The sequence below is a fragment of the Cygnus atratus genome, chromosome 1 (genome assembly GCF_013377495.2).
Source record: "Cygnus atratus isolate AKBS03 ecotype Queensland, Australia chromosome 1, CAtr_DNAZoo_HiC_assembly, whole genome shotgun sequence".
In the NCBI taxonomy this organism is placed as follows: domain Eukaryota; kingdom Metazoa; phylum Chordata; class Aves; order Anseriformes; family Anatidae; genus Cygnus; species Cygnus atratus.
The window spans coordinates 181,298,103-181,317,500 of record NC_066362.1 but is presented as its reverse complement, the minus strand read 5'-3'; the positions used below and the strand labels follow the sequence as shown (position 1 = coordinate 181,317,500).

Sequence of the window (19,398 nt, the reverse complement as noted above, 5' to 3'; positions counted from 1 at the left end):
ATGACTGCTTCACATCAGGGAAGGCTTGAACAGTATCCACAGTAGAGTGGATGGAAAGAGAATAAGCATCCTGAAAGTTTTTAGGTATAGCTCAGGAGGGAGATCAGCAAGCAGCTGCAGTATTACTGCAAAGCTACAAAAGCACAGACCAAAACCATCTCATCTGGGTCTTGAGGCCTGGCTAACTGAGCCCAAGCAGCTGGCATGCTCCTGAGCTGATGAGACCCAGCTGTGTCACCTCAGCCCTTGGGAAGTCCAGGGGCAGAGCAGGAGCTGTGCAGTCCCGTCTCCCACAGTCAGTCCCAGGCCAGGTGTTGCTCGAAACCTGGCAGCACTGGATTTCTGATGAGGAGTTCAACATCAAGATTTCCACACAAGAATACTCACCTGCCCGTGCCAGAATACTTTCCTTCCACCTCCAAGATCCCCTTAATTCTAGGGACCTGTACAGAAACCCTGATGCTAGGGGAAGGTGCCTTGGGTACTCCAGCAGCACCCCAGACTGCTGTTCTCCACCCACCAACCCAGGAATGCTCCTGCTTAGAGACAGTGGCCAGGTAGTAGAGAAGGGATTACCTGTATGTAAACACATCTACGCAGATCCAACAGCTCGCTAGCACAATGTGACAGCAACATTAAGTAATTCTCCAGAGGATTATTGCTCTGCACAACAGAACTTCAGGTCAGTTTATTTGAGAAAGTTGTATCTACATAGAAATACATTAAGTACATCACAGCCAGACCACTTCGCTATACTGAAGCAGCAAAAGAGTCTTCAGGAAGAGAGACAAGTTTAAGTGTTTTCCTTCTTCCGGCTTTCCCTTATGGTTCAGTGAAGTTCACCTCTACAGCAAACTTCTCACTGTAGACTTTCCACGTTTTAGACTTGTGAGGATTATCCAGCTCATTCCTGGGAAGGTAGAGCCTGAAAGAAAGTGATTCAGTAGCAAGTCGTAGGCCATAAGATAGGCTTTTCCTTCAAGAAAGCGAAGAAAACTTCAAGTTTAGCCCTGCAGTATTAAACATGCCCCAGATCTTAGATTCAGACACACGCACAGGGATTTGGATCTGAAGTAGTTTGAGAAACATAAAACCAACCTGACAGTTGGTGGTGGTTTTCCCCCTGCCTAGAGCCCCAAGACAAGCTTGTTACAGCAGAATTAATGTTACCTCCAGCTCCAGGCCTTCTCATGGGATGCATGTGGTAGGTTTAACAACTGACTTTCTTAATGCCAGGCATTGGATTCAGTACTCAGTCAAGCTCAGCCATGTTCTCCCCTTTCAATGCTTACTGAATTAATTTCTAGTGATTACCTGACAGCACCAGCAGGTCAGCTTTTGATACAGCCCAACTGCAGAGCCAAAACAGCAGGTTTATATTTCTCCTGCCACTGGTTGGGTCTCATTGGGTATCTGCACCTAGACTGCAGAGTGCATTGCTGGCTCTGGGTATTCTGTTTAAAGTTATAAATGCAGACTCATGGCTAACTCTCTTCTTCCTTTTGATAGGAAGAAGGAAATAATTGTTTGTCCTATATCAGTCATGGAAGGAACAGTAGTTATACCTGATACTTCAAGTTCACTGTTCCTTTAAGTCTAAAGACAGAATAAAGAGATCCCAGAATAAAGAGATCCCATCTCTGCATTTCTACACCACTCTCCTAGCAAGAAGCACAAGCTCAGCTGTTGTTGGCAGAACCACCCCCAGGAATTCTAGCCTCAACTAGAAAAAGCTACTTTTTTTTTTTTTTAAACTTTGACAAAAGCATGAGAAGCAGTAAGTTAAAGAACCTTTCCTTTGGGATCACAAGCATTAGTACCTAACTCGCCTGCTGAATTCAAGTTCCAGACTCTGTCAGTTGCACTGTAGAGGTTTGAGCAGTTAGTAATACCTTTGGAGTTTCAGTTAATTAACAATACTTAGAGTACTGGGAAACAGCCCAGTAGATTAAGCTGATTAAGATAAATCCCACATTTAAACCACTTTGCACAGTACAAGCATGTGCCAGCTGCAGGTTCACAAGTTCGGACTGAGAATCAGAGACCCACACAGAAGCTACGACTGACTTCATTAGCCAGCTATTTCAGCTCTCAGCACCATGTTTAGGAACCATCAGCTCTGCTCAGACACGAGAAGTTAGGATCTGAAGGCAGTCACTGTGCCCACTTTACCTGTTATTTTCAATAAAGGAAGTGTTGAACCAGAAGAAAAACGGGCAGTCGTCATAGCCTTTTGGAAGATCCTAAAAGGAAAGTCTCTGTTTAAGGACTCCATTAGGCAACAGGACTTGTTTTTGCAGATGACCACCCACCTGTCTCCAGCAGACTGGTTTACAAAGCAACAGTGGCAGAATCAGTACACTTGAAGAGCCAAATATCACACCCAGAACATCATTTTCACTGAGTTTGTTTCAGGACTAGGCCACTCAAACTAAATACGAAAGAGTAAGAGCCCCACCTTAGAAGCAGCAGGTACTCAACTAAGATGTCTGTTGCTACAGCTGCTACAATGGGGCCACCCCACACAGCAGGAGTCACGGGGGAAGAAACAAACTTGGCCCCACAGAGCTGAGGTAGCCAAGACCCAGCTGCAGTTTGCATTGCAGGCCCTCAAATTCAAGCGACAGTCTTCACACCATTGTACTTACAGAATGAGATTCAAATCTGACTTTCACATCCCCGCTTATCACAGGGCTGTCTTCCAAGCCAATGACTACAGAGTCACTATCAGAGTCAAAGAAGAGCTGGATACAAAACACACAAAACAAAATATTGCGTTTATGAAAAGCTACTGCAGAGACAGAGGACCAACTGATGACAATACCAAGCTACTTATTTGCGGTACAGAAATACAACAGCAGTGCTAGAACAGCCAACAACAATTTCAGCTTTTCAGGTCAGAGTGATTATTAAATGTTTAAAACAACTTTTAGGAAGTCTATTACTACTTTATATAATTTTTCCTATTGTTCAACAAAGCTTAGCTATTTCATCTCACAATTTAAAGTACCCATTTATTAAGGTATTTTTATATCCAGTATCCAACTTCTACGGGACAACATTTTAAGTCAGCTGAGTCACGGAAGCTGACAGTTTCATAGTACGCTCACCTTGCAGTTTCCTTGTGTTGCGCACACACATTCTAATACAACTTGCTTTCTCATTATTATCTGCACCTTCAAGTCAGTTCCATTGCCTTTCCCAATTCCTAGGAAGAGGAAGAAAGTGTTGCATTATACCAGAGCACGTAACGTCACCTGGAAACAAAGTGGTAATCAAAGCCAAGCGTATCACTCTCACTGAAAACAGCCTTTTGAAGGAGGCCTTGCTACAGACTTTGTTACAGACCTTAGCGAACTCAAGACCTGAAAGCAGCTCAAGCTTGAGTGGCTGAAAGCTGTACTGAAGTAGCAGTGAATCCTACTGGTGGCTCAGGAACAACACATGTAGAATACAGCTCTACTAACTGAAGAACAGCAGTTTAGGCCCCCTAGAATGAGTAGTGCTGTACTTGTAGTACTCAGCCTTTCATCAAGGTTACCAGTACATATACACAAAGTTATAACAGGCTGAGAAACATTATCGACTAATCCTACTGATATAATTGATTCCCTTCCCAAAACAAGGCAGGTTGCGTGTGAGCCATCACTTTAGCAGACACACAGAAAGTGACAGAACACAAGACAGCTGTACTCCAGAATGTTGGAGAGTTGGTTTTTGGCTGTTTTTAACCTGTGCTATTTGAATTCTCATATCCCAGTAAGCCTACATTTTTATCATGGATTTAGTAAGAGAGACAGTACAGAGATCAGCTACCTGTACCACAAAACCATTACCAAATAGAGAAGTGCCCAAATTCAAAGGTTCTTACCATGTATAGAGTAGATTTTGAGGTTTTTTATTTTGAGTTGTCTCTCTGGTGGGAGTTTGAAGTTATACTTGTTTTTCAGGATCTCATAATACCCAACATACCTACTCTGTAATGCAAAAAACCCAAACACGTTATGCAGTTAACCCCATACAACCTAATTCTAGGTAGAAGCAGGATTAAGTAGATCTGCTCCAAGTTCTTAGCTACCTCAAGTCCAAGGCTAATGAGAAATCAGTCTTGTTCTTTCCCCTTCACATTTCAAACAACTGGTTGTTAAAACTCGACACAAGTTCAACACCTGCATTTTTAAATTATTTATATTTGGTGTTGTAAGAACAATTCTGTACTTTTGAGTTCAGCAAGAAGCAGGGAGCTTTTTTTGTTGTAGGTTTAAACATTCTGCCTCTTAAAAAGCTCCAGGATGCTTTTATTTTGAAGAAGCACATGTTGAGAGGTGGCTACACTTCCATTCAGTTTTGCGCTAGTAACTAAAGCACCTCTACCAACAACTTCATCTCACAGTATGCAGTGAATCAAGATGAAGACGTGGTCTGAGACAATAGCACATTTAATGTTTCCCTGTGAACGCTATCTTCAGAGGATGCGTTCCTCCACCCAGCCACAGCAGCACCATAGCCCTCTCCCCAGGCCAGGCTCCATTGCATTGCTGATGAACAGCCCAGTTGTCTCCTAGGGTCATGCATTTGTGAGGGTGGTCAAACACTGCAAAAGGTTGCCTAGAGAGCTTGGGGAGATACTCTAACTGGACATGATCCTGGACAGCCTGCTCTAGCTCACCTTGCTTAAGCAGCAGGGTTGGACTAAATGTGCTCCTTCCAGCCTTAAGAGGATTGTGATCCCAGATACCAGTCAGATTTCACAATATTAAGGAATTAGTACAAGGAATTACTTTAACAAGGGAAGGGAGAAGAACGCAATGCAACCCAACTAGTTGACAATCTTCCAACCCCTAAAGAAAGGGTGCAGAAAGCCCAAGAGTTAAGCATATAGTAGAAACCTATGCCTCTAAAACAAGGCAGGAGAGGTGGGGCAGCTTCAGTGCTCACAACGCTAGGTTTGGTTTGGCTGCTGTTACTGGACCTGCTCAGACTTACCTGGGACGGAGTTTCAACTCCTTGAAACTTGGTACTTGTACTTCTATCAGTTCTTCTCTCCCCAAAGTAGTCCAAACTTTCCTACACAGATTTTTTCAAGTGTTAAGACATTTGTTGCACCACCATTCCCCTTCCTGAGCAGTAGATAGCAAACAGACCAGAATCATACCAGTCAATTCCAATAAATGAATACAAGTAAAGATGTGCAATAGTTGTTGTGGTATCTTCTAAAAGAAGGCTTTTAACTAGAATATAGAATTTTTAGAATTTTAATTAGAATATAGGATTACTAGTTTGGAAGTCAAATACATTATCTGTCATCCAGAACTGAGAGCTAATAAAGCTCTTTGAAGGAAGAGAACTATATGCTTATTAAGCAATTCCTACAGAACCATATACATTTCTCAGGTGGTCTGTGGCAGAAAGAAGCTGAGCATTAGTTTGCATCTCCACAAACCAAACTCAGAGAAAAGCAAGTTACCATGCTGATATATACGCTGCTCAAGCTACCTAGAACGATCAGGGCCATCTAGAACCCAGGTTTCCAGGTCAAGATCCCACACCCAGTATATCAAAGCAGCACATGCATCAGTCCTGACTGCAGACTTGCTGGTCTTTCTTCCCTTCCCCCAAAATATTTAGAAAAAGCTTCTTGTAATCATGAACTGCCTGTAGTCTTGTCTTGACATCTCACACCACTTGGAAAGAGAGTAGGGAAGAGAATTACACAAGACCACTTAAACAGTGACACTAGCTTTAGTAGGGCATGTTCAGAAGGCACCCACAGCTTAAGACAAGTTGCTCAAGACCCTAGGTCTATTATGCCTCTAAAAGAAGCACTTCAAAGTTGGCATCCTACATTACCAGTTCTTCCTGATTAAGAGTACTCTTCAGAGATGAGTTTCCACAGTAGCAAGAATTGCAAGATTTTTTAAAATACAGGTTGTTTACACTATGCTTTTTCAGCTATAGACTCCGACTAATTGCTGAAATGCACTAATACTCTGTACAAATTCTAAAGGGGGCATTTGGAACATGGAAAGAACCAAAATAAAAGTTAGTTTTTACCTTTGCACTCTCAAACTGGTCACTGTCTATTAGCCAAGTACAGACCATTGTTCCAGTTCTACCTGTAGTAAAAGTAGTAAAAGAGACTGAACTATAAGACTTGGGGGATTGTGTGTGAAAAATAAAGTCGTATCTCTTTCAATAGTTAATGGGAGATTGGTGTCACTTGAATAGTCAAGCGTCTATTTCTGGGAAGACTAAGAGAAGTTGCAGTTTGTCAACTTACTTCTTGGAAGCAGTCCCCACAATTCCTTACAGTATTACTTCAGATATTTTAACAAGTTGGCCAGTAACTACATCCTCCATTTAGCAGGGTATGGAGTCAAGTACATCCTAACAGATCAGGCTAAAGCACTGGCAATGCCAGTCTAAGTCTCAAGAGTTACTTCTCCACCCCAATTTTTGCCCAACCCTACTAAGTAGGGCATTAAGACTACTAGCACAGAGGTTCCAGTGTAGTCTCAGTCTTGAATTCAAGTCTGAGGTCATCACCCCCTCCCTACACTTGTTCTCCAGGCTGACTTTGGCCTGCAGGTAGCTTCAGTGTTCAGTTTGGGAAAAAGAGCTTAGCTTAGGAGGCTTTACAACTGTGGGAAAAACCCTTCTGCAGCCATCTGGTTCAAGCCAAGTACTTGTAGCATTTGTAGCAGTAACAGCAGGTGGCTGGAGATGTGGCGGATGTTTGCAGGGTTGTTTGGCTTATTTGCACAGTTATCTATGCACTTCAACAGCTCCTGAGCTACTATGGGTTGCAGATAGCACTCACGGATCAGTTCACGTGCAATTGCTTGCACAAGCCCGCCCCCACAACACTATATTACGCTTTTTACGCTTTCTCATGATACCTTATTCTTATTTGTCTGAAATCAGGATTGAGCAGCACCTAGGCCATTCCCCAGAAATTCAGAAGCCTGAGGTATATTACCGTGTAGGATATTCAGTGTGAGTGACTAGCTAGCAGAGCTAAAGCAGCTGCTTAACAATTACTAGTAACAGCTTCACTAGCTCCCTGTCCCTCCTGTCAGGGGTCAGAACAGCAGAAGTTGTCAAGTTGCTCTAAATCCATCTTATGCCATGGTTTAAGACTACACTTACACTAAAAATGTTAGGATAAGGACGTGTAATTTATGGCATACATGGATTATATATGACAAGTCTTACCCTTGCCTCCTTTACAGTGAATTGCTATGATGTTCTTTTCATCTTGACTCATCCATTCACGGACACTGGCAGTGAATTTCAGCATGTCCCTAGAAAAGAGGAAGATTACTGTGGTCAAAGTAAGCACCTACAAAGAGCTACCACAATGCAAGTATTTCTTGTCAAGACTCACTGTATTGCTGGGACATTGTGGTCATCAATAAAGATCCTTTCCACCCTGTAGTGGAAGTACTTGGGGTCATAGCCTTTTTCACCTGTAAAGAAAAATTTGGGAGTTAGGCCAGGAAGGGGAATGGACTTGGAACAGAGTTGCTTATGACACAAGACCACTGGTCTGAGCTTATACCAGTGTTTTAAGTACTTTTGATAAAAAGTTCTTCAAGATCTAATATTGTCACCAACATACTCTAAAGAGATGTTCATCTGTTTTGCAGTTTTTCAGTACAGTCAGCAACTAACCATACTTACTGCAGAGATTGTAGACTTTATAATGGTCTGCATGCTTGGTGTCCAGAAATCTTGCAACCTCCTAGAGCAATAGTAAGATACATGTTCAGAGTAGCTAGTGTAACTCCTTATTTCCAATCACCACCTCATTCCTCATCCCCAAAGGGAAGTCAGCAAGTGCATTTATAAACAGCCCTTGGACAACAGGCCTTTTCAGCCCAGTAGTTCAGATTCCTATCTGGTGTAAGAGAACCATGACCAAATCCCTTGCCTTACATACTTAGGTTTCTAAGACATCAGGCAAGAGAGCTCTGAAAAGGGATTTAATGTCTAATTTAACATTTAGATATTAGAAGTGTTTAATGAAGACATTTAAAATGTTTTTCACCTATACGATGAGATCATTCATATGCCTCACACTATTACTGGCCTGGGACAGAATTGATTTGGGTCTGCTAAATTCCCCAAGAGCCAGACATCAGATCACCAGTGTGTCCACAACAAGACACATCTTGCTTGGCTCAGCTAAGACAATACAATACAAGCAGTGCAGCACAGTGGAGACCACCATTTAAACATCCAACCAGCAGGACTAGGACTGACTTGATAATCTAGTCCACGTGCAAGCTAGTGGAAACCTTGAAGCGAAACAGTGTTCAGTAATACTGAACTTGATAATGAGAGATTTTTACCTTTATAGGGTTCCTGTAGAAAGACTGCTTCCCAGAAGATGGAAATGACATTGCAATAACACGATCTGTGGAGAAGACAGCAGTCAGATGTAATAACAGGGAGATAGACCCTCCCCAAATGTAGGAACTACATGATAGAGAGCATGTTATCATGAAGTGACTGACCCTCGCTAGGAAAGCCACCTACTCATTTCCAAGAGGTTTTGTTCCACATTCTACATAGCTAGAGCAGGGCACTAGAATTTCCTGAAGCATAAGCTACCATTAAGCAGTCACCATAGAACTGGAGGCAAACACATTAAGTCAATCAAAAGCTCTGGTTCCCTAGGCTTCAGGAGAATTTTTTATCATTGTATACAGCACGTACGCCCTCTCTACCAGAAGGTTAACCCTTGAGAAGAACAGGGTTAGAAACACTGACTTCAAACTCCTAAAGAAAAGGAGTAGGCTTGATTTAAATTCACATTTAAGTTTCAGCAGTCTGCTGAAAAAGTTGTATTTCACATGAAGCACTCAGTGTTAGCAGAATGTAACATGCTGCAAAGTATTATTTGCTGCTACAGGATTTCTACAAACCAGTAATGTAAGTGAGATCCAGATCAAAGCCATCTTTCATATAACGCCTTTTGTTTTCAGAGACCTGTGAAAAAGGAGCAGAGTTAGTCTTCCTGAAGAACACCACAAGTCAACAAGTGCTGCCTATTACTAGGGGAAAATAAATCTCGACTTCCTTAACTTGAAGGAAGGAAGTTAAGGGCAGTGTAACCAGAACTGTTTATTTCTGTGTAAGGGGTTGGGTTTGAAGCTCCAAGTTTCACTTCAGTGCCCTGCTGAAAGTGACAGAGGCATTCACATTGGATAGGGCTTCAACATTAGACAGCTAAGCTACTTTGTTTTCACCTGAAATAAGTGCCAGAAGCATTAAAAATCTCCAACCTCCCCACATATGATGGAAAACAGTCTGTGTACCACACGAGCCAGTAATTATCAATCAAGACGCACCACGGTGTCACAACCCCCGACACACCGGTCTTCCAGGTCAAGGAGCTGCTTGCTCAGGCAGAGGCAAGCATTGCTAGCTATACTGAAACTGGAAGCATAACTCCAATACCCTGTCAGAGACACAAAACCAACACGTTGGTCCTGTAGCAGTATTAGTTTCAGACCAACACACTGTGGACAGTCTTGCTGCTCACTGTTGATGGCTTCCTGAAGAACGAGATAATTAAAAATAACAATAGTTACTTAGATTTATTACTAGGCCAACTTACCATTCTCCTGGTCACCACTTCAAGCTGTTTCTTTTGTGAGGCCAGGCGAAATATTCTAATTAAGATGACAATTCTCAGAACTCGAAGGAGAGCGACCATTCTAGATGAGAGATTCACCATAAAAATACATTATTAAGTTTAGATACAAAACTTAAAGCTATTTAAGAGTTACTTCAGAGAGAGTTTTGTTTCACATACTGAACTAGTACCTCTCACATTGATTTTGGTAAAAAGGGCAACGCAAGGCTTGAAGTATACCATAGTTTTATTGTTAAGGGTTTGGGGACACAAGTTCTGAACATGGAACAGAACTAGGAAGCACCCCTACTTGCTGGAATAGACTTTCACAGTATCTCTGCCCAGCAAGCACTAAGTACCCTTGACACTGTTAGCGTTATCATCACTGCGTTGTTGTTCCTTCAAGCTTATTCTTAAGAGTACATTTAAGTGGAACCAGACATGAAAAACAGCCGAAAAGAGAAGCTGAACAATCCAGACACATCATGCCTCAAATAAGAAACCTGAGAACAGAGCAGTTTATAAACCTTTTGTTTAATCATTCAGCAACTCAAACAAGTTTCGCTGAGAAACTTTGTACTGTCATTGAACTTTGAATCTGGCAAGATGCTTAAGTGAGTAGCTCTACAGAAACAACCTGAGTAGGGGCAGCTGCTTTAGGATACCCTTAGTGACTAGTGTAAACCAATATTTGTTCCTTAAGGAGGTATATGAGCATATATTTTAAGGAGCACATACACGTGTTTTAGGCCCTGACATACTTAGGTAAGAATACGGGTGAATACCTACAGCAAGGGGGGGGGGAAAAGTGTTATGGAAGCTTTATTCCACCACCTCTAGTTGAGAACAGAGTGCTCTCCATTGATGCAGAGCTTGTCAGAAGCCAAGACGACACATTTGTCCTGGACACCTGGAGGCAAGTTTCAGTTTCTCCCCAGCTCACTCCTAGCCCAAGATCACCCTGCTGTTGTTTCAGGAGAGTCGCCTTGAGCTAGCAGCCAGGCAAGGACAAACCGGCACTGGAGTGAAGACTCCACAGCCCCTCTCCTCAGCCTGAACCACTGCCGCAAGAAGTAGCTCTGCAGGATACCAGCGGCTTGCCTTCTGCCCTTCACAAAGCCGGTCAGTTAGGCACTAACTCCCAAACTGATACCCAGCCTTATTCCTCGAGTGTCCTTTTAGAAGTCAGCAGACAGCTCACCCCAACCCCCACCTAACTAAAGCAGGTTAGGAACAGACACCACATCACTCCATCAGGGGATGTTACCTCTACGGACTGCCACACAAATTTGGCTTGTCACGCAAGCTCTCATCCACATAAAAGCTGCTCAGACTAGCTCTTCTGAGATTAAGTGCTTTACAGCTACTGGCTGCATCTGAATCAAGGGCTATGAGGAAAGAAGAGTAAAAAACAGGCAAGCTACTAGAAGTTAGATATGTGGATGCAACTGGAGGATTAGGTGGGAAGGGTATCTTTTCCTCAAAGTCTGGTATTTGGCCAGTTCTGAAATACCATCTAGTGCCAGGTGGTAATGCTTTGGTCTGCGCAGGGCTAAGAGCCCTTAACAAAAGCATTATGGAAGGCCTCAAGAGCTGCATGGATGAGACAGTGGGTCTCAGCTGAGTATCTTTAAAAAAAACCCCTTTGTGTGATGCTGGGCCTGTACAAAACCCTCTCCAAATTCAGCAGGTTAGAATATGAGGAACTTGCACACCAACATCCAGCAGGAAGAATCAGTGCAGGATCAGGCTTACTGCTAACAGCCCAGGACTCCATAAGGAAAAAAGATTCTTTAGCGAACTGTGGCCAGAGATACGCCATTCAACTCAGGTTGGTGTTTAATAAGGGTTAAAAGGGAAACAGCCTTTTATGATTCTGGGGCTGCAAATGCAGCTAAAGGAGTCAGAGGCAAAACAGCGCTTTCACAGCTCTGCTTCTTGAAACAGAAGTTTGGCTGGCATATTAAGAAGTGCTGGCATTCCCTTCAAGTTCATCCAGCTTTGGGTTCAATAACTAGACTGAGTTGATTTCTTCTAGAGGAATATTTCCCACCTTATACCCACTAAGTTTTGTGGGTTTTTTTGTTTGTTTGTTTTTAAACAGCTCTACTTCTTTCCCTGGTTGGTGCAAGAGTCTCACTGTAATCCAGACTCAGTGCAGATAACCTAGTTGAGAGGTGCATTCCTGCCTCCATCACAAGTAGACGTATCTCAAAGGACATCACCTGAGCAAGCCACAGAAATCAGATGGAGGCACGACTTGAATCAGCTTATGCACATAAGTAGCACGATCCCCTTCCCCAGGGGATGGCTGAGAAATCCAGCATGTGTTACCATGGGACTTTTGGGGGAACAAGGGGGAAGAAATAAGGTTTCTGTTTCAAGATCCACTGATAGAGGCCTTTCCTCAACTGTCTACTTTGTCAGTTCCATTTGCTATTATAATCCAACTCTTTCTGACCTTCTACTTCAGACTCTTCATCAGGCTGCTGCTTATACCCTCATCCCTAAATACTTGAGAAATGGTATTTGCAGGCCTCACTGTTCATTTTTAGTCACCCCAATAAATACATTTAGATCATAGCTGCCTTTGAGACAGGGACAGGCTCCAACAGAGCTGTAGGCCAAAGTTAAATCTTCCTATTCCTTTAGAAACCTGTACTGTGAAGTCCTATCATAGCTACATTTGTGATCTAGCATGCACTCATCTAGCTTAGATACACCCATGAAAATTCTTAGACTCCTGCCAAGAAGAGAGCTCACATCTAACAGTTGTCATACTGTTCTTACCTTGGCATCTGATCTGTCGCAGCAAGGTCTGAGAAGGAGTAGGTCAGGTTAATTAGCAGAGTGCCCACTACTATGAATGCATCCAAAATATTCAGTTTCGACCGGAAATAGTTCCTGAAGCTGAAACAAAGGAGAGTTTCAGACAAACACCCCTATGAATGGGGACAAAGATTGAAGCCCATGTTCACGAAGAAGAGAGCCTATATAAAGCTACTGCTGGAGACAAGCTCTTCTGAAGCACTTCAGAAAACTAAGCACTGAAGACCCACTAAGAAAATACCTGGTCTACAACACAAGTCATAGCAAGACTGACAGTTTAAGTGCTCACTTGGATCAGAAACATTTTACAGGTTAGTCTATAGAATGACAACAGCCATGAGAAGATAACCAGAAATTTAGCCTATGGACCAGCAACGCTCACAGTCCCAACCTCAAAGTACTGCTTCCTTACTAGCTTGAGTATGTGCCACACTGAATTCATCTTTGCCCAGGTCTTACCCTTCAACAAACACCCTCATGAGAACATCGACGAGGAAGAAGAGTGCTATAGCCAGGGAAATGCCTTCGAGAATCTCTCTAATGCCCCTTTTCTTCTCAGGGATAGCCAGATCCATAATCACAACTACAATGTCCACAATGATAAGCACAACTCCAAATACCCTGAAAAAAATACAAGTCAACTTGAGAAGAAGGAAAGAAATAATGACATTTACGGACTGGAGAGCACAAACCCTGTTTTTATTTTAAGCTGGTCCAACTGTGGGTTCTCGTGTGTGTATTTTATATATATATATATATATATATATATATATATATATATACACACACACACATATATATATACACATTTATATACACACACACATACACACACACACATATATATATATAAAAATAAAATCAAGGCCTGCTTGTATAGAGAGCCAAAGGATTCAAATCACACTTTCTGAAGTGATTTGCAGAGTACAACATCCACATGGAACTGCGTGGATACTGCAGACTCAGCTGTAGTTATACACCAATAATTCCACAGCTATCCAGAAGTGGCACAAACCTGCACACTTTAAGGCATAGAAGCATCAGCTTGTCCTCCAGTATATTCACCTTGCCTCCCACTCACGAGGGAATGCAGTCCCTTAGAAGTAACTATATTTTATTTCCGTACTTCCTAGGAAGAACAGGCTGGAGTCCCTATTGCTTAAGGAACTCTTCAAGTTCTTACACTAAAAATAAGGACTACTTCCACCCCTCCCATATCATTATGAGATGGATGTTTTACCTGAATCCAAATGACATCACAAACGGGGAAATTTTTCTCCTAATAGTACTGCAAGAGAAGAGAATCAGCATCAAGACAAGGGACATTTTGCTACAGGTTTAGCTACCGGTACTAACTGGTACTAACTTCATTCCTTTGGTTTCAGAGTTCTATACCCATGATTTAAGAGATCTTTTCCAGTCGCATTCATGAAATATGTTAAGGCAGTACTTGAAGACAACACTTTTCTCACTTGAACAAGAGAATATTTATCAGCTACAACCCCTAGAAACTCAGCACTGTGTATTGACAACACTATTCAGTGTCACAGCTCCAATGACACTACAAGTCTGGCCAGTAACAGAAGTCTGTCCAGTAACAAGTTTCAAGTAGATTCACATAGCAGCTATTGATCAAGAGGAAGATTAAAGCATGATCATCTCTTGAAATATCTTGACCAAGGTATTAGTTTATTGTATCAGAATGAGAGGATTTCTCTTCAGGCCTGGGAAAAAAGTACCTGTTGACACTGTCATCTCTGTGCTCTTAGGTTATGAGGAAGACAAATCCCTCTTCTGCCTTTAGAAGGAAATCAGTTTGGTCTTTCAGGTTGAAGACCAGTACCTCTTAAAAATAATGAGGTGCTGCAGTCAAATGCTTCCAGTTAAGAATTATCTCCAGCCCTAGCAGGGTTCCAGCTAAGGAAGACTACTTGTTCCCTACTCAGTAGGCTCTAAGCCTTCTGGTTTAAGGCTAGACCTTTGCAGAGCTTTGTCTCATTAGCTGTACAAATCACTTGAGGCTATACAACAAGAATTAACATAAAAGCCACTATCTGCATACCCCAAGTTCTGATGGTTTAACAGATTAGTTACCAGCATACTGCCAGTCTGGTAACCTAGGGGTTACTTTACTACCATAAGCACTGAGTTTTCTTCGCCACTTAATGACATCTTTGGAGGAGGTATTTTATTTTAACAGTAGGACCTACTGAAAGGTCTGACACAAGAAGAATCTGCCAGTACTTTGTCAGTACTGTGACATTTGTCCTCCTTTTCTGCTATACAGTTACTGCACTTCCCTCCCCACCCACACCACTGGAGATACCACTGTTACAGGAAGTATTCATCGGTTCAATAATGCATATTGCACCCCAATTATCCTATTGGAGTTACCTTTTTTCCTCTAGGGTAGTTTCAGCATTACATTTCACTTGGTACATACACTGAATTAGTGAGTTAAGGTTAAGAAAACACTGAGCATCTTTGAAGCGAAGAGGAAGCATCTTGCTGGGCTCACTGAGATAGCTCACATTTCTCATTAGCACGTTTGAAGTCCAAAAGCCAAGAACCAGCAGACATCCACATCTTTAAGCAGGTTGCAGTACCCACTTTCCGTATCTAAGTCAAGAATGTAATAGCAGGCCTTGTCTTCAAGGCAGCCTAGCACGTAGAAGGTTCCCCTCCCATTTATGAACACTTAGCATCCAAGGAAAGCACTGCAATAGTTACACTAACAGTTGGTGGTTTTATGTCTTCATACAGCAAATCCTGCAGTGTAAATATACCAGGTACACCAAGACTTCAACTTCCACAACCTAAGGACAAGCACCTTTATTAGACACACCGAAAATGCACACTGAAAATATATACCACTCCAATTTGGCCTGCTGACATCCCAGGTCAGTTAAAGAGAACATGGCCTAACATTTGCTTGTTTACTTAGCTTAAAGCCTTTATGAAATGCATTTCTAACCACCAAGGTCTGAATTCTCTAAAACCATGTTATCACACAAGGGAACAGGGATAACAGGCCTGATCTTACTGCTCGAGCTGCAGGAAGAGTGAAACATTATTTGCGTGTCACTGACCTGACTACGATTGAAGTATGCTGTAAGACTTAGTAATCTAGTCTAGTAAGAAGAGAAGCAGTTACTTTCAAAAAAAGGAACTGCTTCAAGAACATAGTAAATCACCAGGATGTTTAGACAGCTCAATCTTGAGGGCACAATGCTTGCCAGTTGCCCCAGATACTCATTCACCTCATTTTCTGAGCAGCATTGGTTCTTCTGTGTTCTCTCAAGTTCACTTCTTTGGGAAAGTTTATACACTGCAGTTTAAACTTGCCATTTTCCATTATGTGATATATTTGTAGCTAACGCTTGGACTGAGATTTCATCTCCATAAGCATGAAGCAGCTTCCTGAAGTTGCTTGCTGTTATTATGTACTAGAACGAGTGTCAGCATCAAGTGATGTAGTGCTCTGAGCATCAAGGTAAGTATCAAGGCATCAGTAGCAAGATCAGTAAGGCTTATCTCTTACTCCAGCAAGCCATCTGCTTTCTCATTTTGGTTCAGGCATTTTCACTTTTGGGGGTAAACAAGGCATTTAGTATATCATTAGCTTACTTGGAACAGCTGTCCTGTTCGTTATCCTCGTCACGACCATCATCAATCTTTATTGTGGGCTCTTCTGCTGTTGGGGAGCTGGCAAAGAAATAGCACAAGTCACATACCAATACAGATGTCAACTTTATACATTGCCACCCTTCGTTATTGCAGAACCAGTAACATTAACTACTGTCAGCTGAGCAGTGAGGAACAGCAACCGGGGCCGGAGCACATGAACAGTACCAAGGGAAGAAAGGCTTCCCATATGTTGACACAGCAGAAGGCCTTGGCTTGTGCTGACCTAGTTCCATTTGCAATCCATCTTTCAGAAGTTTTTCTTTAGGGGAAGGAAAGGAAGACATTTGTGTTCAGCAATAGGATAAAGGGCTTTGAAATAAGGCATCCGAGAGTCTACTGAGGCCTTTAGAGTCCAGTCCAGACTCTGGAATTGCTAGAAACATGGATATGCAAAATTACTTCGCAGAGTCCAGAAAATATTAATGCTATTACAGTAGACTACTTGTTCAGAGAATGAATGCTTGCTAGGAGAAGCCATAGCACAGAGATGTTTTTGTGCAGAGCAGAATACCAAACCGGAAACTGCAAGAGCAGGGCAGCAGCTGAGCTAGTGCTGGAGTAGCATTTTTTTCTTGGCAGGGGCTGCTTACCATAGCTTCCTTAACAGGGTCTCATTGGATCAAGGTTTTGCTTAGCCACCTGAAGAGCCTTGAAGGTCACAAGATGATTTCAGACAAAGTAAAATGTAACATCCAAACCCAAGAATTTGGATTTTAACATTCTATATAGAAATACTATGCTGCATAATAGCACGGCCACTGTGTTTGCTGTGGCTCTGCCTCTGGCATCATTACTACTTGTGCAGGAGTGGCTGTCTACATGCTATTTTCCAGCTCCAGTATCTGCACTCTTTTCCTAGAAAGGGAGCAAAGCTCTGTAAATATATGGCTATGCAGTTTTCCTTCTCAGCCGTTCTTACAAGACACTCAGTATGGAGTTATCCACATAGTATAGGGTAGAAGTGTTTCACTTATTGAAAGAAGTTTCTGCTGCTACAGCACTTTTGTAGCAGACCACTTGCTTGTCCTTGAAGACACATGAAGGGCACTGAAGGCCAGCTTGTTGTCCTCTACTATGAGGAAATAGCCCAATAAGAATGAGAAGTAGTAGTGTTTTGGGTTAGGAGGCCAATCTTTAACACAGGAAGAAAACAGAAATCAAGGACAAGCACGCTGTTTTCACTGTGCTCTCACACAGTGATTCAGTTCTGGATAATGCTTTCCTAAGAAGGAGTTTGTTTTACTGAGCACTCTACACCCACCTGTTGCCCAAGCTATAACAAGCTCTCTGCCACAAGCTACTACATCTAGTCTTTAAATACTAGGGTAGAAGACAAGAAAATGAGGGCATACTAGAAGAACTTAATTTCTACCCACATACTATCCAAAGAGAACATAAGCTTCTCTAACTACTCACACAGCTGAAGGGAACGTGAGACTTGTAAGGATAGCAGAGCTAGACACTACCTTCAGGATACCTTGACAGTGGCTTCCAGAGGCTAGAAGAAAGCAAGACTTACTACCCTGAGCTTAACTCTACCAGTGCCTGTACTTCTTTAACAAAGTTTTTAATTTGTAAGTAAAGATTAGCAAAAAATTGACTTCTTGTAAGAAGTTAATCACAAGAGCATATTCCTCTCATACATAGCACCCCTCTCAAACAACAGTATTTTAAGGAAGGAGAAAAAAAAGTGGAAACCATGCAGTATATAAACTTCAAGCCTCCTCTTTGTTATGATCAAAGCATTAAGAAACCAGGCAGAAGACCACACACAGCATGCATGAGTTCTGAACTCACACACTGATGCAGTTTGTTTCACTCACCTTGAGGCTTCTTTGAGCTCTGACCCTTGTTCATACCTCACAGTCGTCATTTTGTTTCTTTTGTTGCTCTGTTGGTCTTAGGAGAAGCACATCTAATAACAGAGAGACCCGTACAAGCAACAGTGAGTACCAGCATCTGTGCCTACAGTAGCTTCACTCACATTACTGAAGGACAGGCTTCTGCTTCCTTCCCAACTCTTTTTCCTCACAGAAGAGGAAACACAGCCTTGAAGAAGTGCAGGAGGGATGCCCACAGCTCCCCCCGACCTACGGCACCCCCTTAACCCCACCTCGGCGGCAGAGGAAGGGATGAAGCCACGGGCACGGTGGGCGAGGGTCGCCTCGCTGAGGAGAGCAGCTCCCCGGGCAGAATATGGCCCCACAGGGGGCGGGGAGGGAGAAAGGGAAGGAGCCCAGCAGCCCCCAGCCACCCTCGGGAGCCCCCCGCCGCCCTCACCTCAGCGAAGCCGCCCGCCTTCCCAGCTCAAAGTCGAGCCCGGCCACCCGCCCGCGGACTCAGCGGAAAATTGCGTTAAACTTCCTGAGGCTCGGCCTTCCCGTTCCTCTCCTCCACCCCCTCCCCACTCACCCGCTGAGGCGAGGCCAGGCCCTGGGGGCACGCTCTAGCCCCCCGCCGGGCCGCGGCTAAAATGGGGTCGCACCTGGGCCGGGCCGGGCCGGGCCCGCCCGCTGCCATGGCGACGGCCCCGCCGCCGCCGCCGCCCGCCTCCCCTCAGCCCCTCCACGGCCGCGGCTCGCCGGGCCCGGCCGATGGCCCCCTCCGAGCCTCCCCGGAGACCCGGGGTCCCCCCGGCCCGGTCCTAGGAAGGGGCGCAGCCCGCGGGTGCTGGGGCGAGCTTGGTCCTGCCAGCCCGTCCCGTCAGCCGCTGGCACCCAGTGCCCGCTCTCACAACGTGTCACCCCACAACGTGTCACCTCACAACGTGTCACCCCACAACCACTCACCCCACACCGTGTCACCCACCCTTTCTTTCCGAAGCAGGTTTTCTGCAGCGCGCTCAGCAGCAGAGGGAGCTCAAAGAGAGCGATTCGGGTCGGCTCCCACAGCCTGCGCAGCTTGAGCGCTGGCAGATGTGGCAGGCAGCAGCCCCAGCCTTCGTTGAATCGTTAGGGCTGGAACAGACCTCCAAGATCATCTGGTCCAACCATCCCCCTACCACCAATGTCACCCACTAAACCGTGTCCCCAAGCACCACGTCCAACCTTTCCTTGAACACCCCCAGGGACGGTGGCTCCACCACCTCCCTGGGCAACCCGTCCCAGTGCCTGACTGCTCTCTCTGAGAAGAAATGTCTCCTCATTTCCAACCTGAACCTCCCCTGGCACAACTTGAGGCCATTCCCTCTAGTCCTACCACTAGTTACCTGTGAGCAGAGGCCGACCCCCAGCTCCCCA

General features: G+C 43.8%; 1 protein-coding gene across 3 annotated transcripts; it reads right to left on the bottom strand.

The window, feature by feature from the left end:
- Positions 1-660: 660 nt before the first annotated feature.
- On the bottom strand, positions 661-18,999 carry LOC118245905 (phosphatidylinositol 3,4,5-trisphosphate 3-phosphatase TPTE2-like). 3 transcript variants are annotated; one of them, XM_050712825.1, is made up of 19 exons: positions 18,968-18,999; positions 17,983-18,074; positions 16,100-16,177; positions 13,713-13,760; positions 12,932-13,093; positions 12,434-12,553; positions 9,626-9,725; positions 8,931-8,994; positions 8,355-8,419; positions 7,684-7,744; positions 7,388-7,469; positions 7,216-7,304; positions 6,055-6,116; positions 4,987-5,067; positions 3,872-3,977; positions 3,111-3,208; positions 2,649-2,744; positions 2,173-2,243; positions 661-925 (listed from the first exon to the last, which is right to left on the bottom strand). In XM_050712825.1, the coding sequence occupies exons 2-19, from the start codon at positions 18,030-18,032 to the stop codon at positions 823-825; spliced, it is 1,536 nt and encodes a 511-aa protein (XP_050568782.1). In that variant the 5' UTR covers positions 18,033-18,074; positions 18,968-18,999; the 3' UTR covers positions 661-822. The 3 variants fall into 3 exon arrangements, with proteins under 3 accessions (XP_050568782.1, XP_035398398.1, XP_035398400.1); XM_035542505.2 differs by lacking the exon at positions 18,968-18,999 and adding an exon at positions 18,440-18,511; XM_035542507.2 differs by lacking the exon at positions 18,968-18,999 and adding an exon at positions 16,750-16,807 and having other exon boundaries at positions 750-925; positions 17,983-18,043.
- Positions 19,000-19,398: the final 399 nt, after the last annotated feature.

Bases quoted from the DNA above. Each gene is read 5' to 3' on its own strand.
- LOC118245905 (XM_050712825.1), bottom strand. From the start codon at position 18,032: ATGACGACTGTGAGGTATGAACAAGGGTCAGAGCTCAAAGAAGCCTCA. The intron at 7,745-8,354 runs GTAAAAATCTCT...CTATTGCTCTAG, and splicing joins TCTACAGGAACCCTATAAAG to GAGGTTGCAAGATTTCTGGA. The intron at 2,745-3,110 runs GTGAGCGTACTA...TTTTGTATCCAG, and splicing joins CAACACAAGGAAACTGCAAG to CTCTTCTTTGACTCTGATAG.